This window comes from Manis javanica, chromosome 14 (genome assembly GCF_040802235.1).
Source record: "Manis javanica isolate MJ-LG chromosome 14, MJ_LKY, whole genome shotgun sequence".
Classification (NCBI taxonomy): domain Eukaryota; kingdom Metazoa; phylum Chordata; class Mammalia; order Pholidota; family Manidae; genus Manis; species Manis javanica.
In genome coordinates this window covers 78616133-78639734 of record NC_133169.1, presented here as the reverse complement: position 1 = coordinate 78639734, position 23602 = coordinate 78616133, and the positions used below count along the sequence as shown (strand labels likewise).

General features: G+C 41.7%; 1 protein-coding gene across 1 annotated transcript in view; it reads right to left on the bottom strand.

The window, feature by feature from the left end:
- The window catches only part of LOC108384170 (protein diaphanous homolog 1-like), a 48731-nt gene that overhangs the window by 23362 nt on the left and 1767 nt on the right, over nt 1-23602 (bottom strand). Inside the window, exons 3-5 of the mRNA XM_037017266.2 lie at nt 22260-22961; nt 21273-21387; nt 20760-20768 (exon numbers count right to left, since the gene is read on the bottom strand). Coding sequence (XP_036873161.2) covers nt 20760-20768; nt 21273-21387; nt 22260-22961 — 826 coding nt within the window. The remainder of the gene's footprint in view (nt 1-20759; nt 20769-21272; nt 21388-22259; nt 22962-23602) is intronic.

Genomic DNA, 23602 nt, shown 5'->3' with positions numbered 1-23602 from the left:
ATGGTGTGGAGTTTTTGTCCTGGGAAATGATAGTTCAGGAAGACCACGACTTCCCAGCCCCTCTTGCTCTCGGAGTGACCATATGATTAGTCCTCACCAATGAAATATGAGCAGAAGTGATGTGTATCGATTCTGAGCCAGAATTTTTTTTTTTTTGTAATACATTTAAAGTTTATATCTTGCTTTAAGGGTGACTTTTATGGTATATGAATTATATCAATACAAGAAACAAATAACTGCATACATACATATATATAATGGACCATAGATCTAAATGGAAAACCTAAAACTACTAAACTTCTAGAAGAAATCAGAAAAATCTTCAAAACATTGGAACAGGCAAAGATTTCTCAGAAACAAAGAAGTATAAACCATGTGGTAGGCAGAATCCTAAGTTGGCCCCTAGGTCTATCTCCTCCTGGGGTGCATACCCTGTATAACCCTTTTTCTTGAGTGTGAATGGGCCTGACGTACTCCGGTAAGCCTTTTTAAACAAGAGTTGAGAGGTCAGAGACTAGAGCACTCAGAACGATTCGAAGCTGCAAACATGCTCTCCTTTGATCCTCGAAGAAGCAAAGAGCCGTGCTGCGGAGAAGGCCATGGGGCAGAAAACGGTGGGCAGCCTCTAGAAGCTGAGAACAGCCCCCTAGCTGACCGGCAAGAAAACAAATCCCTATGTCCTGCAGTTTCAAGGACTGGATTCACCCAAATACCACAAGCGCTTGGAAGAGGGCACTAGGCTCCAGAGAGCACTGCAGAATCTGAATTTCAGTTCGGTGTGACCTTCAGCATAGTATCCAGCTAACTTGGATTCTACACCCATGGAAACTGTAAGCATTTGCTGTTTTTGTAAGAGAAACATCTACTAGAAGAAAGATAAGGGAATAGTTATACCAGGGAAATTCTAACTGGGAGGAAGTTGATGAAGTTACATTAATATACAAATACACAAAAATACAAACAAAAACCACAGACATACAACACTTAACATGGAGTGCTAAATGTGATATTCATTGGCACTGAACTTGAAAGCAAAATAAAATGCCAATAATTATTAAAAAACAAAAATGGACAGATGCAATATTTGTAGAGAATATAGCTGTGAATTTCCCAAAAGTGATGAAAGACTTCAACACATGGAATCAAGAAGCTCAGAGAGCCCCATGGATAAATACCAGAACCATATCATGCACGGCACATCATCACGGTGAAAGTGCTAAAAACCAGAGTAAAAAAAGAAAATTGTCAAATACCAATGGGTAGAAAATATCACCTTCAAAAGACAGTGGGGCTGTTAAAAAAAAAAAGGCAGTGTATGGGGGGTGCAAAAATGTCAAAAAATTTCACAAGTGTAGGTGAAATAAAGATACATCCACACAAAAATACAGAATTCATTACCAGCAGACCTGAACTAAAATAAATGTGAAAGGAAATATTAATCAAGGAGAACAAAATTATTGCAAAAGGAAATATAAAATGTAGGTAGGAAGAAAAAGGTGTTTTTAGGTAAATAGTAATATTATAAAATAACAGTAAAAATGTATGTGGGTTTAAAGCCTATGTAGAATTAAAATGCATGACACATCAGTAACAAACCAAGTGTATAGTAAGTAGAACTAAAGTACTGTAAAGTTCTAGCATTACTCCAAGGTGCTAAAAGTTGTAATTTGCACTAGGCTGTAATTAGTAAGCATGCATGTTGTCATTTCTAAGGTATCCATTTAAAGGACAGTAAAAAATGCATAACTAAGAATAGGGGAAATGTGAAATAAATAGTTTTAAATGAATCTGTAAGAAAGCAAGAACAGAGAAACATAAATTAGAAAAATCAAAACAAAGCAATACGGTATATGCCAACTCAAATGGATTATATACTTTGCAATGAAAAGGCTAACATCATCAGACTGTATTTACAAAACATGCATGCTAAAATGTGCTGTTGCCAAGGGACACAAAGATACAGAAATGTGAAGGGTAAAACAGTGGAAAAAGATACACTAACAGAAAAAAAAGTGGTATAGTTATATTAGTATCAGATAAAGACTTCATATCTAATAATGCTACTGCCTTGAATAGACACATTTCATAATGATAAATGGTCAAACCACAAGACAGATATATTCTAAGGCTAAATATAGCCAATTATTTAGTTTTAAAATATACAAAGTAAAAATTGATTAAATAAAAAAGGGCAAATCCATATACCACAGTGGAAGAATTAACATCCTTCGTGCAGTAACTAATAAAACCAGCAAATGAAAACTTGGAAGGATATAGAAAATCTGAACACATCTTACAAATTTGCCCTAATTGATAGTATTAGAACAATGCACCCAGCAATGACAAATTATACCACTTTTTCATATGATTCTGTAGGATATTTACCAAAATTTACCACCTGCTGGGTAAAAGCAAGCCTCAACAAATTTCACAGGTTAGAAATCATTCAAAGTAAGTTTTCTGACCCTGCTAGAAGTTTTAACCTGGAAATCAGTAAAAAGTTAACTAGAAAATCCCCAACTATTTGATATGACATAAATATCCAAACAAGTCTGGGGTCAGGTATGAAATCACAAAACAAGTTAGAAAATATTTCGAATGGAATGAAATCAGCATATGACAAAAAAATGTTAGGGACAAATACAAAGCCCAAAATAAGATAGATTAAAACCCAAATATTTTAGACTAAAAAAGACTAATGCTCCAGTTAAGACCAATATTGTCAACTGTATTGAAAGAAAAAAAGAGTCCAAGTGTATGCTGTTTTTAATAAGAGAAACATCTACTAGAAGAAAAGATAAAGGATAAAAAGTATAAAGTTATGCCAGGAAAATTCGAACTAAAAGTTGATGAAGTTACATTAATATCAGACAAAACAGTCTTTCAGCAACAGAAAGCATTACAGAAGATAAACAAGGACACATTATAATGATAAAACTTCTAGTTCATTAGGAAAATGTAAGCATTTTGAATTTGTATGTACCTGATAACATTCTATATTTATGTATTAAGATACATAAAGCACCAGAAATATACAACATGAATCTAATCATGAGGACACATTAGGCAAATCCATACTGAGGGGCGTTCTGTAGACTAACTGGTCTGTACTCTTCAAAAATGTCAATCAAGGTTGTTAAAGACAAAGACTGAGGAGCTGTAATGAGGGGCGTGAGCCATTGTCTGAGGTCTGACTGCAGACGCCGTGGAGCCTCGAGGCTCTCATTTCCCCTTGGGCCCCGCGTCTGGGCAAGCGAAGGTCCTCACCTCGCTCTGGGGGTCCTCACCTCGCTCTGGGGGTCCTCACCTCGCTCTGGCCTCTACCTTTGGGGCTGGCAGGATTTTCAAACTCTTCAAGGCCCCGGCGCCCCGCCCCAACCACAATAAAAACCCACGCGAGTCTCCTTCCCCTGCCGTCTCAAGCCATTTCGGACCTGCCTCAGGGCCCTGCTCTTCCCGGAGGCCTCAATGACGGCGGTGAGCGACCTTTCATACCCGGTACGCGTGCCCAGGGCATCACCAATCTCAACACTCAAACCAAATTTTGCGTAGGGATCCGTCTTCCTTTGCAGGTGACCTAACAGGAATTATTCCCAATTAAAGAAGACTACAGAACAACTGAAGGCAATGCGTGATCCAGGATTTTTTCTGCAAAGGACAGAATTGTGACAACTGGCATAATCTGAAGGTCTGATATTTTTATTTTATGATTGTACAGTGGTTATGGACCTATGATAAAGAGACGTAGCATGTATGTAACTTAACCCTCAAATGATTTAAAGAAATGATACACCCTCATGTGGACATACATACAACGCATACACAAATAAGGAGAGAAGGATAAGACAATGTGGTAAAATGTTAACATTTCAGGAATGTGGCAAGTTACTGAGCAGGAAATGTTTTTATTGTTCTAGCAACTTTTCCATAAGTCTCAAATTATGTCAATATAAAAATTGTTTTTAAATAAAGGAAAACTGACAGAATTACAATGCTATATTCACAAAGTGTTATGTTTTAACCATTTCAGTACTGATCAAACAAGGACACAGCAAATAATGTAGAAAAGTTGAACACCACAAATAACAAACAGGAACTAATGGCAACATATAGGACACTTCATGTTACATATACATGATTTTCAAGTGCATAAATAACATTAATAGTACTGAACATACTCAGAGCCATAAGGAAAGCTCTACAAATTTCTAAAGACTGAAATCACAAGAGAATTGACCAAAATGTAGTTGGCTAGAAATTACTAAGAAGCTTAAAAAGTCCAGAAAACTCACTGTGGTACACAGAATACTAGTTCTCCAAGATATCCACATCCTCATTCCCAGAACCTGTGAATAACAACCTTAACACACAACGGGTATCCTGCAGGGGTGATAGTTAAGGATGGTGGGATGACAGGATCGTGCTGGGTTATCTGATGGACTCAAAGTGATTACAGGGATCCTCATAAGAGGGACATAGGACGACCACAGCCAGAGAAGAGATGTGAGGCCAGAGCAGAGGAGAGTGGGAGGGAGGGAGGGAGGGAGAGACAGTGAGAGACGGAGGGAGGGAGGGAGGGAGAGACAGTGAGAGGCGGAGGGAGGGAGGGAGATAGAGAGAGACGGAGGGAGGGACAGTGAGAGACAGAGGGAGGGAGGGAGGGAGAGATAGTGAGAGATGGAGGGAGGGAGGGAGAGAGACAGTGAGAGACGGAGGGAGGGACGGAGGGAGGGCCAGTGAGAGACGGAGGGAGGGAGGGAGGGAGAGAGAGACAGTGAGAGACGGAGGGAGGGAGGGAGGGACAGTGAGAGATGGAGGGAGGGAGGGAGAGACAGTGAGAGACGGAGGGAGGGAGGGGGGTAGAGACAGTGAGAGATGGAGGGAGGGAGGGAGCGAGAGACAGTGAGAGACAGAGGGAGGGAGGGAGAGACAGTGAGAGACGGAGGGAGGGAGGGAGAGAGAGGCAGTGAGAGATGGAGGGAGGGAGGGAGGGAGAGACAGTGAGAGACAGAGGGAGGGAGGGAGGGAGAGACAGCGAGAGACAGAGGGAGGGAGGGAGGGAGGTACGAAGGTGCTCCTGGCTGCTGACCGAGGCTGAAGGAGGAGGCCACAAGCCGAGGAATGTGCGTGGCTTGTGAAGCTGGAAAAGGCAAGGAAACGGATTCTCCCTCTCAGAGACTCCAGAGGGTACATAACTCTGTCAGCACCTTGATTTTAGAGTTGTGGTCTCCAAATAAAATTGCTTTAAATCACAAAGTTTGTGGTAATCTTCTAGAGTACCAATATGAAATTAACACACTCCCTATGTTTGCAAACTAAGTCCTTCTAAATAACCTGGGTGAAGAAATCATAATGGAAATCAGAAAATTTATTGGACTGAATAATAAAAATGCTTTCCGTTATGGGCTGAATTGTGTCCCCACCCTGAGTCAGTGTGTTGAAGCCGGACTCCCCGTATCTCAGCATGTGACCACATTTGGAACCGGGGCCTTTAAAGAGGCGATTAGGTTAGAAGGAGGCCATTTAAGAAATTAGAATAAGAGCAGTAAAATAAACTGCAATGAAAAATTTAAGAAGAAAGTACAGATAAGAGCAAGAACTGATGAAATCATAACAAAAGAGATTCACAAAGCCAATACTCCTTTCATCTTTTTTTTTAAGACTGGTAAATTGAACAAACCACTAGTGAAATAGTATTTAAAAATGAGAGATATTAATTGATATAAGTAACCAATATCAGGAGTAAAAAATAGGACTGAAATAAATATGCTTCAGGCATTAAATGATTTCAAATAAAAATATGAGAATTTAGATGATATGAACAAATTTCTAGAAAAATGTAACTTAAACCAAAACTGATTCAGGAAGATAAAACCTGAACAGCCCCTGTAACTATTATATATAACCACAGATCTTAGTCACAAATTTCCTAGGAGACTGAGGTGACTTTGCCAGGCAATTATTTCAAACATTTAAGAAACAAATAATGCCCTTAATCTTATGTAAAAATTCTCCCATAGAACAGAAAAAGGAAATAACCCTCAACTCACAGTATGAGGCTGGCATGACCTTAATAGCAAAACGTGAAAGCACAGAACCCAAAAAGTCACAGGTACTTTCACTCATGAACATAGGCACAAAATTCCTAAACAAAATATCAGCAAACTGAATTAAGCAATATAAAATAAAAAAGGTGACAGAGCATACCCAAACTGGATTTATTTTAGGAATACAAGATTGGTTTAACAAAAGAAGCCAATTAATCTGCTTCACAATTAGATTAAAGGAGAAAAATTATACGATAATCTTAGTAATACAAAAAAGCATTTGATCAAATTCAATATCCATTTGTGGTAAATACTCTTAGCAAACAAGTAATAGAAGAGTGCTTCCTTAAGCCGGCAAAGGGTATCCACCAAAAACTGAAGGCAAAAGCTCCGCTTAATGGTAAAATGCTGAAAAATTTCCCTGTGAGTTTAGGAGCAAGAGGAGGAGGTGCGTCGTCACCGCTCTGCTCGGCGACGCTGGCTGGGTCTCCGCGCCTGCGCAGTAGGGCACGAAAAGAGACGACTCCAAGGGTCAGAGTGGGGGAAATAATACTGTCACTTGAAGATCATGACTGTGAATATAAAAAACCCAAAAGAATCTATGAATTACAAGCGAACCAAAAATGAAATTAAAGTTTCCTACAAAATATGAAGCATCTAGGAATAAATTTAATTAAAGTTGTACATGATCTCTCTAGAGAAATGATATAACCTTACTGAAAAACATTTAAAATGATAAGTGATACAGATTTATGGCTTCATAGATTAAAAGACTAGATAATGTTAAGATGTCAATTCTTCCCAGATTGATTTATAGAGTTTGTAGAATAAAATTCCAACAGGTTTCTTTTTTTAAGTTGATAAGCTGATTCTAAGACTTATACAGAAATACAAAGGGCCGAGAGTGAGGACGTTCTTGAAAAAGCAGCAAGGCAGGTGGTATCAATACATATTATAAAACTGCAATAATCAAAATTGTATGGTATTGGCATCCGGATAGACACAATGATCAACAGAATAGAGTACTGACCAGAAAACAAACCCATGCATAAAAGAGCATATGATGTAATAGACTGGGCATGTCAGATGATTAGGAGAAGGACAGTCCCAATGAATGGGACTGGAACTAAGGGCCCATATGAAGAAAATAAATTATATCCATATTCAAAGAAATCAATTATAGGTCATTCAAAAATCTTATTGTGAAAGGCAAAAGTATGCTGACTAAGGGATTTCTTAAACAAGACACAATAAGCATTAGTCATAAAGGAAAAGGTTGATACATCTAAGCATTTTACCTAAAGAACTTCTGTTCAAGACACTAAAAAAGTGAGGAGACAAGCCCCAGAGTCAGAGATGTTTGTGATACATGTAAGTGACAAAGGATTAGTATCTAGGATATATAAGGAATTCCCTTTGTTTGGAATTGTACCATTTTGCAACCTGAACTAATAAATCTGTATACTGAGAATTATAGCTGCTAACATCCTAGAAGGGACAACCAATCTCATGTGCCTTCTGAAGAGGAACATAACACCTATTAGGACAAGTCTTAGGGAAACACAAACAGCCTGATTTCATTTAACCTCTACATCCACTTACCGGTTTACAGAAAATACAGGAAAGACAAACATGCAAACTACACTACAGGAATATGATCACAAAATCCATATTATGAAACAGTCCATGGAACAAAGATATAGTTCTTACCACAAAGGAATTTCAAAGAAAATAAAATGGGAAAATATGTAAATTTTCATAGAAATCTAAAGACCAAGAAGACATTAAAAAAATAGGCAAAACTAAACTGTAGTGTTCAGAAATATAAACTTGGGTGATAAAACTTTAAAAAGCAGTAATTATAAAGAAGCGATTACCTTACCAGTCAGGACAATGGCTTCTCTTAGAGGAGAAGGGGCACACAGAGGTTCCAATGGCCTCCTGAAAAGTTTCTACCTCCTGACGTGGTGCTTACAAGGTTATACACCTTATAACAACTCACTGGTTGTACATCTGTCTTATGTAGCTTTCTGTATTTGTGTTTATTTAATAAAAAGTTCAAGCATTAAAAGACCTAAAAATTAGATAATGATAATTTGGAGAGGAAGGGCAAGGGTAGTAATAGGAGTATCAACAGTCTCAGTTTTATAACAGAGAGGCAATAGATATTATCTTCAATTTATGCATTTAAAAAGATGCAAAAGCATATTATATAAACGAGTACTATGCAGTAGAGAATGACCGTCAATGAGACTGACAAAAACTTAAGAAAAAAGAAGTGTTGAGTATTCCAGATAAGAGGTGAAGGCATGGCCTAAGGTTATGGTAGGTCTGGAGATAGAAAAAGATGGATTTAAGATTATCTGATAAATAGAACCAAACGGGCTTGATGTAAACTCATATTGAACTCTGGTTAGTAGATCTGTGTTTCAAAGGGGTATGAGTCATCAGTTCTGAAGGTACTTAAGGTACACTGGCGGAGTGAGCAAATACAGTGTGGATACAGGAGGCAGGTAAAAGGAATCTCTGGTGTCAGGAGGCAGGCCAGTGGTCTCTCTCTGGTCTGGAGTGGGAGGAGTAAAGGGCGAGTTATAACTGGAAATCGGTACAAGGAGTTCCTAGATTTCTTGATATGGGTATTGATTACATGGATGTAAACTTCATTTTTAATTCTGTAAAAAGTCATTGATCCATACACATATGATTTGTACCAAAAAGATAAACACATGTGCCTCTGATTATAATATATAAATGCAATATAGACAGTATAAGCAAAGACTGCCAGGAACATGGACAAATTAAAATAGTTCCATCTGTTAATGTAGTGAGATAACATAATTATGTGTAAATTTTTAAAAGTGCCACCTACCAGGGAACTGTGAGAAAGGCAGGACAAGCATGGGGCTGGACCCCACCTGGGATATTCTCATATCCTTAGCCAGCTGGCCCTGGTTCAGCTCTGACACTGGGGAAGGTGGGGGAAGAACCCCACTGACAAACAGCAGTAAAGATGAACAGTCAACCTGCAGAGCCCAGAGGACACTCCCATTTGCAGTCTCCCAGCCCTGTTCTGGGAATGGTGCGTTAACTCAGAGGACACACAGTACAGCACTTACCAGATGACCTGATCGGTGCTTGCGCCCCAGCGCTCATTTCTGCCAGAGCAAGGATGGGAAGCCCAGAATAAAGGCCTAATACCATGTCTCACACTAAAATGGCATCGAGGGCTGAGTAATTTCAGTTTATAGAATTGTGGGAAATTTGTAAGGGACAAAACCTAAGTGGGTACAGACAGTACCCTAGCACAAAGGGAAGTGGGAGAATCTTATTTTGCAAATGACTGACTCTCAGTTGACAACAGTGGAAAAGAGACACGTATCACTCAGCTGACTGGGAACCAGTATGTCAGTGCCGGGGTCCTTGTTTCTAGCTGCTACAATGCTAACCTCTTGAGCAGATTTTAAGCACTTCTGCTAATGGACTTCAGCTTCCATTAGGCACAGGGCCCACCTAGTCTGCCAGGACCAGACTTCCTGGGTGCCCTGCCACCCTTGCCGAGAAGGCAGACCCTGCGACTTTCCTTCACGTCAGGAAAAACAAGCCATTCTCTTAGTAAGAGACTTCAGCCCTTTCTCCCTCTGAAGGCCGCAGAGCACCGCCCCTTCACTTCCTCTCCCGTGGCCTCTGGGGCAAATCCTAAAGATGGACGGAGGCTCTGCTCTATGAAGAGGAGACGTCTGGCTCTGTACCTTCCCAGTCCCAATCTAAGATCCTCCCTCCTTCCTTAAGAAATTAAGGCTATAAATAAATTGCAAGATCAAAAAAGAGAGAATGTGCAAGCTGGAGCAGGAACCTACAGACACCAACCAATTGCAACGTAGAGACTTTACCTGGTTCTGACTCAGATGAACGAAATATAAAAAAACCTACTATAAAACAATTTGAGAAACTTACACAGGGACTAGTTATCTCATAATATTAAAGAATTTTTCTGTAAAACACAACTGCAATCCTCTTGCACGTAACACTTCCCTGCTTTTCCCACCTAACATTGTATCATGAGCATTTTTGCATGTTGCTCCAAAGGTAAATGGGCCAGAATTATAAAATGGGACAGTTACAGGGTGCTAAGTTCTAAAGTAGTTATGTCTAGAACAAAAAGTGAGAAGAAGGGAAACCATGAGGTAGGCCGCCCCTTTCCTTTGGAGACATACCCCTCTTTAAGGAGTAGCTTCCCTATGCTAGGGATTTTGCAAAGCTCTGCTCCTGCTCAAGAATATAATGCTCCAGTGAAAGAGCTAGAGGCCTGGAAGGCCCCTTAGCAGAACTCTTGAAAGTCTACAAATTTAGAGTTGGTGTGGGTAATTAGCTGTTCAGCCACCATGTAAGAGAGCTGGCAGGTAAAAGTAGGAGACCAAAGGGACACACATGCACGCCAAGACGCGGTCAAAGCAAATGGGTTTTTGCAGCTACTGTTTCAAAAAAAGGACAGATAAGTTCACTACTGTATTTGTTTTATCCTAGCATTCATTATAAAAGGAAAGCTTGCTTATTGGAAATTCAGAATTTTTAAAAACATGAGGACAATCTCTATGTTCTGATTATGAGAAACCTCCAGGATATAGAAGGCAAAGAACATTATGGATAGAATGTTACCTTTGGTGAAGGGAGGGAGGGAAAAAATCTGTATTAGTATTTCCTTATAATTGCATTTTTTAAAAATAGTGAAAAGATAAGAAACTCATAAAAATGGTTACCTCTAGATGGTGGAGGAGGGGAAGGATGGGATGAATGAATACTAGAGTGGGAATGAGGCTTTTTTCTATCATCTCGAATTCTCAACTACCTGTATTAGCTATGCAGAAAAATAGGAAATAGAGAAGCATAAGAAAAGTCCCAGAGGAACAGTTCTTTGGTGGAGATACCCTTAGCACTCCTTGGAAACTAGTTTGTCTACAACCTTATATTTGGAGGGAGATTCGTCCCATGCCAGCAGAAGGTTCCGATCCAGTAATTCCCAAAGAGTGTTAGGAATCCTCCGAACAGCGCTCTCCCCTTGAGGCAGCTGTTTGGCGCCAGGACAGCCAGAGAGCACCGTGCATCACTCTTCCGCTTATCCCAAGGCCCCGCTGTGCTCTTGGCATTTCCTGGAGATTCCATTCCCTCCTAAACACCTCTCTGGTCCCCACCCGCTGCAGGTCTGCACGGTGAGAGGCTAACCAAGCGTGAACAAGACTTATGTCCATACAGCTGTACCGCTGGACTTACTCCAGGTTCTCACCACGCCATCTCTGTTGCACAGACCCGAGAGACCTCTGTCCCTCTGCCCTCCATCCATCCTCTCCAGCCTGGTCAGTCTCTAAGTGGTTCCTAGCTACTTCCCTGGCTCCAGAGAACTCCTTCAAAACATCTTTCTAAGATGCTAAAGAGACCTATCTAGGAAAATAGCAAGAAAGAATTTTGTAAAAACCTGTACCCCGGAAGCAGAGCCTCTAAAATGTTAGCAGTCCACAGAAAATGTCAAACTATTCCCTAATTGATCTTGTATGACTTTCATAAAAACAAAAATAATACTTATATAAAACCTACTCTGACAGACACATCAAAATGTTATCATGAGGAAAAATGGAGAGCAGCTTGTAAATTAGGGCAGAGTGGGAAGACAGTGAGCAAAAGATGTAAAAAGAAATAAAAACTGAAGCAATGGATCAAGGCAGATCAGTACATCTGGAGGAAAATTACATTGAGGGGCTTATCAAAAATGTCCCTTCTACAGTCCTTGTAACCTGGACACTCTGGAGGCAGAGCCGAGGAATTTACACATTTAACAAGCTCCCCGTGTGATCCTATGCACGCTAAAGTTTGGGAATTACTGGTAGAAACAGAGATGTAAGTGGAGGGATTGCCTGCACCAAGATGACAGAAGTTCAGGCAACACTGGTCCCCCTGCTAGATAGTTTAGTCTTAGACGAAGCCATTTGAAAGGACATTTTGTCAGAAATAAAATCTGGACGGGTAAGATTCCTCAAGGGAGGAACAACCTAAGACAGGCCCAGTCACGGGGGAGCCATCAGGAGAGAAATTGGGGATCAACAGAGGGGAGGCTTAGAACCTCACCCTCCTGTTTTGAGAGAAATCTTCTGCATCCGTGGATGTTTTGTTGCCCTTGTCTAGCTTGGATTAATACTTAGTCTACAGGCACACACCTGATCATCTACATTTGCCCTCTTACAGCACTGAATTACGTTTTCTGCCTTTATCTTGCATCTACCTACTACTTCAGCATTTTATTTAAAAAAATAATAATAATAATAAGGGAGGAATGTGGGATTCACATATAAATCAAGTATAAAAATCAAACTAATAATCATATCTGACTTGATTGTTTATAGTTCATGATGCGTGATCAAAACCGAAAGTGTCTGTGATATGACTGCCCTTGCACTGTTCACCATGTAAGAACTTATTCACTATGTAAGAACTTGTTCATCATGTAAGAACTTGTTCATTATGCTTCAAAAGATTGGAGACTGTTGAGAAATAGGCTTGGGGTTGATTAATGACTGTGCATTGAGTCCCCTATACAGAATTTTATTGTTGTTAACAACCATTTGATCAATAAACATGAGAGATGCCCTCTCAAAAAAAAAAAGAAAGAAAGAAAATCTGGAAACTGAAGATAACAGTGGATGGTACCTTGAGTTTAAAGATACAGTTTCAGTCTACGTGTGTCTAGAATGGTAATACAGGCATACACTAAAGTCTGAATAGTTAGGTACTCTAAAAACTGGAATTATCTTGAGATAATTAGGAGGTAATAAATGAGACAGAAGGGTTGACAATAAAAACCTTTTGGCACAAGCACGTTCTACCCAAGGTAAGCCAGGGGAATTCCCTGAAGAAATGAATTCATCTTTGGGAAGCTATCAATAAGTAACCCCTGGGGAGCTCTATTATGCGCTTGAAGTACCTAGTCAGTAGAAATGGAGACAGAGATGGGATTATCAGACTAAAACAAAAACAAAAATGCATTCTCCACTCTGGACCCCCCTCCCAAGAACACTAATACTGCTCCTATTTAAAAAACTGGCTGCAACAGGGTAAGATCCTTCTGTAAAAGGGCAATCTATAGCTTTCTGTCCTGTTTTTACCGATCAGTCGTCCAAATGAATTTCTTAATCGGTAGAAGGCAGCATGCCAAGCAGTTTGTATTTGAAACCAACTGAGGTAGCCTCTCTCTAACGTGACCGCATCACTACCAAACGTAATGATGACACATCTAAAATAGAAGGGATCCATGTGCCATCTGGTGGCAAAAAGGAGAAAGAGCACACTGCAGATAACATCAAATTCCTCCAGTTTAGAAGGAATTAAAGTTTAATTATCTTTATCTTATGATTTCCTCCCTTAAATCTCCACCAGTAAATCATCTGTGGAAACTTCATCAGCGTCCTTCATGTAAATTGTTAAGTTTTGCACTAGTTTAGCTCTGTACTCCCAACCCTAACTGTAAGCAAGCAGCAACCCCTAACTCCTGACCCCAACATATGAAAAAATTAATCTCAGGCCAAAATAAATTAAAAAACACAAGAAATTTTTAGAAACTAGTCAGAACAAGAATTTGAGATGCTAGATAACACCAAAGACAGCTTATGGAAGGAAAAGGAAGAAATAGTAACAGAACCAGAAGGTTAGAACTGAGAGGTATTTTTAGGTTCATTTATTTCATTTTAGAGATAAGGAATAAACCAATCAAGGTACAAAGGAATGTCTCTGGTGCAATCTCTTTAGTGATCAGATTAAAACTAGTTATCACTTCCCCTACCAAACATTATAATAAATAATTTCTTATTTTTGGTGACAGTGTAAATTGGTAGAATCCTAGCAATTTGGGCTCAGATATTTTAATTGACTGTGCAGAAATACAAGTATACAGAGATAAACATGACGTGTTTTCCTGCATCATTGCCTATAATATGAAAAACTGGTAACTTAAATTCTCAGTGAGGGACCAGTTGTATAAATTTTATTATTTATTTGACAGAAACAAGTATGTATTAGAAATAATGAGGTAGATCTGTGTGCAATGATATCAAGAGATGCGGAAGCACGGTGAGCAAAGTGCATCATAGTAGGTACCATGTGGGATCACAAAGATTACATTAAAAATATGTGTATACCTCACAGTCCTTAGTTTCATCTTTTAATTCCCCTGCCCCTTGCTTTTTCAGTAAGGTTCTATTAGAAAATTTCCCACATTGTCACACCTGAACTAAAGGAGCAAAGGATTTTGCCCATGCCTTTATTAGAATAACATGTGCGTCTATGAAAGGTGTGATTAACCACGTCACCCTGCAGGGCAGACACAGATTTTCTAACTTCATATATTCAGTATATTCTACACATGTGTTGAAATGAGGCTATCGTATTACTCCAAGAACTGGCTTTAGACAGGACTGTGGTCACAGAGGAAGCCACAGCAAATGGGTTCGAGTGCTGCGCGTCTGCGGAAGTTCCTCATCTGACTGCTGCTATATTCCCAGTCAAGCAGAAAGAAAACATCCTCAACTGAGAATGTAGAAGAGGGAGGTATCGGGTCTTGGGGGACACAAAAGGTGTGACATAATCATGTAGGAGAAGAGGGAGCTGAGGACTTGCAGTGCTCACTCTCCCCCCGCCCGGCAGCACCGAGAGTCCCGCGCCGCAGGCTGAGCCGGAGCGCGGCTGTCCTGGAGGCCCAGCGAGGTCAGCAGGCCAGGGAGGGCCAGCCGTGGGCTCCTCCGGCCGCGTTCCCGTGCACAGCCAGAGGGGCAGGGCGGACAGAGAGGTGGAAGGAGCCAGCACTGTGCCCTTACATACCAAGTACAGTGAAATGAGAGGTGATGGAGCGATCATAATGATTATCCGTGGAATTCCAGCTGAGGACAGTGGAGTGATCAAGGAGCCAAAGGCCAGTGAGGGGGTGGGGGGGGGGTAAATGGACTGGAGGTCCCAGTCGGGCTGGAGGGTGGTTGGGGCCGGGGTACTAGGGAGCGAGGTAAACCCGGAGACTAATTATATGCCTATTACGACAACTAAAATAACACTTTACAACTGAGGAAGGCAGGAGCTGAGACTGCGGAAGGGCGGCGGCTCTGGGGGTACCCGGGAGGGGAGGGTGCGGCAGGGAAAGATCCCTGGGAAGGAACTCAAGGAACCGTGAGGCCAGAGCATCAGCAGGACCATGAGCCTCTAGAGTAGAAACTGCCGAGAAGGAAGACGGATGCCCACTGGAGCCCCGCGGCGTGGGCGGGGGCCGAACTGGCTGGGACGTGAGGAGCAGCACCTGGGCTGCTGGGGGAAGGCGGCGCCCAGAGGGGAACCGGACGGCCCACCTGAGCGCACCAGAGTCGAAACTGCAGGTGTCTGGGAAAGAGCAAGGCGGAACGTCTGAACGGGGCAAACAACGAGGAGGACATGTGCCCCACCTCCAGGTCCGCAGGTGAGGCTTACGGGAGGGAAAGCCACCAGCTGAGAGGGGAAGAGGGAAAGCTTTGTCCACGGAGAGCCAGGTCTCTGTTGGAGCCACAGGGTGAGGTTGACAATGAAGGAGATTTCGCCAGTGCCGGACCACGAATTCCAGAGGGCCCCGTGGATGGGGTTCAGGAGCTCAGGTAGGATGGGAAACGAACAGGAGCTCACAGAACGTTGTGGGAATTCAAGTATGGGAGATGAGGGTTTCCCATGGTGCTTCCCATGGTGAGTGACATACACCAAAATAAATGGCATAATATTAAATCTGTGATTCAAGGCAAACAGTGATAGCACGGTTGGGAGTATAGAGCACTATGGGAGGGGGAGTTAAGGTTCTTTTTTTATACCACGAATGGTGGGGAGAAGACCACAGAGGAGGTGTGGTACTTCGCGTCCATGGGCAGTGCAGGGCTCCCTGAAACCTCAGGCGATAGGGGTAGACTTATGCTTTTAAGTCACAAGGGAACACCATCTGACATCATGAAACTTCCCCAGTACTGTGCACGAACAGTCCGACCCTACTCAAAACCTAAGAAAAGGCAGTAGTTGAAATACAATCCCAACAAATGTTCACGTGAAGGGCACCTCTGGTCCAAATCCTAATACACTTGAGAAGAGGAAGGAACTGATGGAACAGACATCTTTCTGTCAAGAGACTCAATAAATAGTGTGGAGCACGTTGAGATCTTACTGAATCCTGTTGCTAAGGGTTAAAGTTAGGAAGCGGTAAAGATTTCCTGATAAAAAACCCAGTTTGGTGGGTGCCACCTAGTGGACAGAAGAGGATCACAGGGAAAAGCAAAAAGACCTGTCAGTCTCTTGTAAAAAGGGGGATTGCTTCCCCACCACAGGCCCTTGTTGAAGCCTGAGCCAGAAAGGTTCTGGGGAGGCAGAAGACAGGTAAATCCAGCTGTGCTGCCCACAGTTCTGACTTGTGGGAGAGCACCACAAACCTCGGGATCTGGGTCCACACAGTCAAATCCTAATTAGACTACTGTTATGATTCATGGAATCCTCAGCTTCTGGTCAAGATCTTGCTTTTTAAGCCACAGTTCTTTCTGAATTACTGTCATTAACCACTTGAATGAAGAACTGTTCTGATGCTCATGGTTCCCATAATGCACCTCATAGTTTAACAGGGAGAGGGTCCAATGCTACATACTGTCCACTGCACACCCAGTAAGTGTGATTAACTTGTGGGTCTTATGAGTCCAAAAGGTTTCTGGAAGGAAGGCATAAACCAAAAAAGGAAAACGTCACCGCACATAGGACATGAGTTATCATGTACTCCACTGTGTTTTAAGAGTTATTTTTAATGAGATTGTGACATCAACAAAAGAGAGTATGAGTTAGAAGAAAAGCAGAATGAAAACTAATTTTCTTGTACAGACAAATAATTACTTGTGGTCACCACTGGGAAGAAAATGCCTCCCAGAAAAAGATAAAAGAACTAAAGTTTACCAGCTGAACATGTTCCCAAGGAATTCAAGAAGCAAAGTCAGCAGAGACCATGATAAAAGACTCCTTGCTGAACACCATAAAGAAAGTGAGAATGTGAAAAAGTACTAGAACCTTCACAGCACTGCCTTTTGAATCTGAATTCAAAGTAGTCCCCTGTAAGGAATATAGCAACTAAGTAAATTCTTGACTTACAAGTCAGGAGTTCAAAAGTAAGAGACTGATCCTTATGAGAGAAAAATGGGTGAGAGAACCTATGGTATGAATTTGAGGACCAGTTCCTATCAGCTCCTTAGTAAAAAGGCACACAGCTACCTGAACCTTAATGAAGCAGTAGCCGGATAACCCCTGGCTACAGAAGGCAGATGTAAATAGGTGAGTCAGATGTTTTCTTCAATATCCATTCTAGAGGAGCCAGTAGGTATGTGGGAGGTTTTAGGTATCAAAAATCTAAGGGATGCATCCATGTTTAACAAATAGCAGATACTTGTCATTTAGCAAGTGAGAGGGGAAATAAGTCAATATTATGCAAACCTAGTGTCCAAATGACTTCCTCGTAAGACTGGCAACCTCTGGGCTGAAACAGTCTAAGCAGTACTCCTAGCGCACTAGATAAGCATGTCTTATTTCTCCAACTGGATTAGTTTTGCTAAGGTTAAGTAAACTGTTAATTAGGACATGTCTCCTCTTCTTCAAGCCCTAGGTATCCAGTGTCTCACTTACTTTCCCTGACCTAATGTTGCTCTTTTTTATACTTCTAAGAGTCACTGCCAGTTCAAGGACATCCGTGCCTGAATTAAGTGGTTGTGAAAGCCCCTCCTTCTGTCTTCTGTCTGGGTGTCAGCTTTTAGGGCCGGGCGGAACACTTCTGGGAAGCAGAGGGCTGGAGCAAGATCTCTGGAGTCATACACGATCTGCAGTATGAGTCCCGGTCCTGGCACTTACTGTACAGTCTTGACAAAAATTACTGAACCCATGTCTCTACTTCTTTATCTGGAAGACGGACTATTTGTAGAGTGGTACTGGGTACTTGTCTATCACTTATTTATATCATCAGTATTAACTCTATGAATGTGAGACTTGGTAACAAACTGCTTACCTACTTCAAAAAAGGATTAAAGATGAAGGTATTTGGAGATGTTACACTGGACATGTTTAAAGCACCAGAAGCAAAGGAAGCCTTTTCATGCGAGGGAGATCTGGGCTCCCTGAGGCCTCCCTTCTGAAGTTCCCAGAGCTTGAAATTCCTCACCTGATAAAAACCCAAACTCTAAGAAGCCCAGAGTCTTTTTCACTAAATGTTCCTTTTTGGGCAGGTTGTGAGGAAGGGGGCCACTTGAAAACAATCTGCGTTGCGTTTGCCAGCGTGAACGTAAAGAGAAGGCAGCACAAAACCGCATCAGGGAGGCAGGGCGAACTATCACCTCAGTCACAGTGGGTGTTGCACATGCGCAGGACCCATATGTGGCACTTCTACCTGCTCCCTGACGCCCATGCATGTCATCAAAGTAACTACACTGTCCCAAAGAGAGACTCCTGCATCACCACAGATTCACAGAGCAACTCAAAGGGAAAGAAAGCAGAAAAATGAGAAGAAAAGATTAAATTAGACAACACTGAAGTCAGTAAAACATGGAAAACTCAAAGAAAAAGTAATTTTTTAAAAGGGGGTTGGTATTTGTTCTTTGGAAGGGAATTAATGAAAACATAAGTGAACATGGTTGACAGGAAGGAGGAAGGTTTTGTTGTGTCTGAGTGTTGCATGTAACTGTTAAAGAGTTGGGTAAACTCTTCTGACTGTATCTGACAAGAAACAAAAATCTCCCCCAGGTATTTCTTAAAATGGTTACAATTTAGGATATCTGGAAAACTGCTCATGATTTAGTAATTTTCAAAACATCTAGAGTGCTTCCTAATGGAAAGATTGAGAAATTAGGATAGCATGCCAATTTAACTTGAAAGTCCTAACTAAAACTAAAGATATTTAAAGACTAGCTAGAAGTTTCCTTCATCCAAATAGCAGCAATCTACTACTAATTATTATTACTACATGCAAATCAATACAGCCACTAAACTAAGTAGACTAATTCCTACTTACACTTTTTGGATTGAGATACAGAAATTTCTAAGAATAACTTAAGAAAAAAATATCCAAAGCTGGTAGAAAGTTAGAGCCTTCAATGAATAGAAAGTAGTTTCCAGGGCAGAAGTTGAGAGCTGAAGCAGCATTAGAAAGTTTGGTTACACTGTTGAACATAACAAAAGATGAGATAAGGTCGTGCATGTGTATTTGTATTTTCAAAGTGCTATCTATCAATTCACAGTGGGAAAACAAAGCCAAGGAAAACCACTAACTGCAGAAAACCCCAGTACAGTCGACAGTGATACAAACGTATATAATAGGGCAAAAGGGTGACAGAGAGGGGAGGAAGAGCGAACATTTTCAGTGGACACTCATTGCGGCTGCAACAAAAGGACTTACGCCAGAAGCCACACAGAGTTAGATTCTGCGAACTTTTAAATCATGGAACCAACTGATATTGATTTTCAATGTCAACTAGTCTTTGTCGACAGATGAGAGTAACATAAGTGGTCATTATCACAGTACTTTTAACTAGTAATTCCCTGGGCTGGACTTTATTTTGGAAGGAGACAGTTCTCTTAGAAGAAAAGGCTATTTTACCCTGGATGCTAGGGCGACAGGTCAGGTCGGAGCACTGTGATCTTGCACTCCTGCATGCACACATGTAACCGGGGACCACCGAGGGCACTGAGCGGCGCAAGGCTCCTTATCAGAATTAAGTGTGGCCTGGTTCCATCAGATTACTTAAGGAAAAAAAAGTGTCTTTAAAAATGCTTATTTACTGGTTCTGGGTGAGGAGGAATGCTCCAAAGTTGCATGTGATTTTCGTCACTAGAGTCATAATAAACCTCTAAAAAAAACTGAACCAAAAAACCGCAATGAGTGTCCACTGGAAATGTATGCTCCTCCTTCCATCTCTGTCGCCCTTCTACCCTATATGCGTTTGTATCACTATCGACTATAGTGGGGTTTTCTGCACTAACAAAAAATTAATAGGCCGTAATTATCATTAGCTACCCAAGATCTTCCAAATATTGTACGCTTAGGGGAAATAACTACAAGCGCCTGTCACAAAGCAGCACAAACCCACCAGAATTAGGAAACGAAGAAAGAGGGGGGCAAAACATATCAGCTGTACTAACACAAAGGGGAAGATAGAAAGGTGAAGAAGAAAAGCAAGAATTTATACTAAAAAACACGGACCAGAAGATAAGACCCCTGGATCTAGTAATACAAGCTTGGGCAAGCTACCTAACTGTTCAGTCTAGACACGCAATGGAATGAAGGTGATACCCAGCCTGCCTATCACATGAGGCTTCTCTGCAGGTCAAACAGGGTAATGTATGTCAAAGCACTTTGAAAATTATAAAACACAATACAAATGTAAGTAGTGGTATTGTTACTCAAGTTGTCCCTCACTTTCCAAAGAAAGAACAAGTATATGGCAGCTTCAACTTAAACTTTGAATAATTTTCTTTCCTGTCAGTTAATATCACAACGACTGGTCCTTCTGCCCTCTTAAAAAAAAAAATACTACTAGCAAAAAAGTAATGAATCCCTGATCTCATCACAGCTTTCTAAAGAGAAATTCCTATACATCTGTTACTTTTTTTCTAATATTCAAGAGACCCAACAGAAAGGCTCTTCTGAAGTCTTACCTTTCGGAGCTGTAGTAGTAAAGGGCCGGGAAGATGAAAGCATCAGATATTGGAAATAAATGGAAGAAAGAAAAAGAATCAATAACACTTTGTTATTGTAGACAGTCGCTCAACTATCTGACCTAGAAAGACACTGCTCAACCCCTATCAGTTAAATGTAGATGCAGTCTGGAGACAGCAGCTTAAGGCCATGCAAGAGTCCATTCGAGAGTATCATCAAAATGGGCCCAGAATGAGCTTCTTGCCACCCTTATTCACAGTACCAACAAATTATAGTGACAAAAAATATCTACATGCAAAAACACCGGGGAAGAGAAAACTACCTACATGCTGTGCAGTTCTCTTTCTCAACCCCAGCATCCCCAGAATACAAAAATACCTTACTCTCTTCCACGTGGGAAAGCCACCTCTCTCCAACCGTCCCCAGGACAGGGAGGGAAAGGCACGGGAACCCCACCTAGAGAGGACCCCACGTCCTGCAGGGCCCTTTGCATGGGAGAGGAAGGTACTCACTCGTGGTCTGGGCAGAGAAGGTCTGGGTAAGTTTGGCGAAAAGTTCATTGTTCTCGAAGCGGTCCTCCTTGACCTTTGTCCAGAAGCAGTTCTGGGACAGGTCCTGAGCAGCGAACTGTGGACACAGGCAGCATGTTAAGAGTTGCTAAGCTAAGCTCGGTACTTTTCATCCTGAAAAAGTGACTAAGACGTAAACGGTGGCTGGCTGGTTATCAGTATTATCATCCTAAGCCTAACACAGACTTGTAAGACTACCTGAGACACAGGGGGTACCTGTGCTCTCTGTGTGATCAGGAGGTGATGCTTCCAGCTTGTTTGTTTACTGGTGATTATTTGAGGACCAGATTCTGTTATGATACTTATCCCTCCTCCTAACCTTAAATCCTCTAGTTTTTAGAAGCAGTAAAATTTTTATTTTCTATCTTCTCTTGTTCTACATTGTATTTTCCCCACCAGTTTTCCTAACTATGACAAATGTATTCATTATATGAACAAATTCCTAAGCTCCTTTATTTGAACTTGGTTTCTGGAAGCACAAGGCTGATGCAGAACCTTACGAGTCCCAGACACACAGCGGGAACAATCCACATCATGCACACATATCCTGTGTCACTCATTCACCTGCAGGATAGTGGGAGTGGGGTGCATTCATAAATCTATGAGTTTTGGATCTGCACAATTACCAGTACTTGCAGATTGGTGAAATGACTACTGTCAAACCGTGTGTTACCATGGCACTACTATCTTCACAAAAAAGGACAAAAAATTTAACTTAAGGGTCAGTTCTGGTTTCGCCACAGAGTATAGAATTCTCCAAAGCGATGTTCTGGGGACACAGGAGATGCCTAGTGTCTGCTGAGTGAACATAAGCGTGAACTGAACCTGAGGACAGATCTGATCCATAAGAAAGGGAAGGCGACCTACCCATGCACAAAACACAGGGGAGGAAACTGCAGTGGCTTAAGATCTTAAGATAGAAATTCTCACCTTTGACCAGTTTAGCCTCCGGAGCTGTACCTCTGGCGTATAAAGCTTCTTTGGGGTCAAACCATATGGCAGAACTGGTACTGCAGGAACTCCAAATCCAAAAGGGGGAGGTGGGGGGATGCCAGGGCCTCCAGGAAGAGGGGGAGGGGGAGGTGGCATTCCTGATCCTCCAGGCAAGGGAGGAGGTGGGGGGATGCCAGTAGCTCCAGGCAAAGGAGGGGGTGGGGGGATGTCAGTAACCCCAGGCAAAGGGGGTGGTGGGGGGATGTCAGTAACCCCGGGAAAAGGGGGTGGTGGGGGGATGTCAGTAACCCCAGGCAAAGGGGGAGGTGGGGGGATGTCAGTAACTCCAGGCAAAGGGGGAGGTGGGGGGATGTCAGTAACCCCAGGCAAAGGAGGGGGTGGGGGGATGTCAGTAACCCCAGACAAAGGAGGGGGTGGGGGGATGCCAGCACCCCCAGGCAAAGGAGGGGGAGGGGGAGGAGGAGGAACGGCATCACTCCCAGGAAGAGGTGGTGGAGGAGGTAGGCTCAGCCCTCCTGGCAAAGGAGGGGGTGGGGGTGGAATAACAGTGCCAGAATCACCAGGTAAAGGAAGGGCAGGGGGAACAGGAGCCCTGCTGGGAGGTGCTAAGCCAACGGCAGCAGAGAGAGAAGCAATTTCCCTCTTGGCATCTTCTAGTTCCTTGGACAGCTTGGCAACCTAGACAAACGACATCAACAGGAATACTTCTCGCTCCATTTCATGGACTGCTGGGGCTGGAAGGCACCTAAGAAATTCCCTAATCCAAACTTCTCATTTTACACATGAAGGGGCTGCAAGGAGTCAGACAAACGATACGATTCACTTAAAATAACACAGCTATTCAGTAGCAGAGCCAAAACTAGAACTCAGGTTGCTATGTGCCCAGGTCAGTATATTTTGCATTGAAAAGGCAACATCAACCTTTATGTCAAACTCTCCCTTTGATTATATAATGCAAAGGTCAAGTAAATAGAATATCTTAGTTACATAATTAACATATGTGCTATAAGGTAACTATATAACCATATAAGTTATTGAGTTATCAGATATCACAGATTTAAATATTTATAACTCCAGAGAGTGTGTGGGGATAAATTTGTCCAGAGATGACTAAAAGAAAGAGAAAATTGGCAAATATGTGAATGGTTTATGAGGTTTTTACTCTTAAACTTATTAAAAGACTATTAGCTTTATTTCTGGGTCGTACTGTGACTCATTACGTTCCTTACGTTGTTCTGTATTTTCCAGATTTTCTATCGTATGTATTACTTACCCTGAAACAAAACAACAGTAAATGATTTTTAAAATACGCACTAACT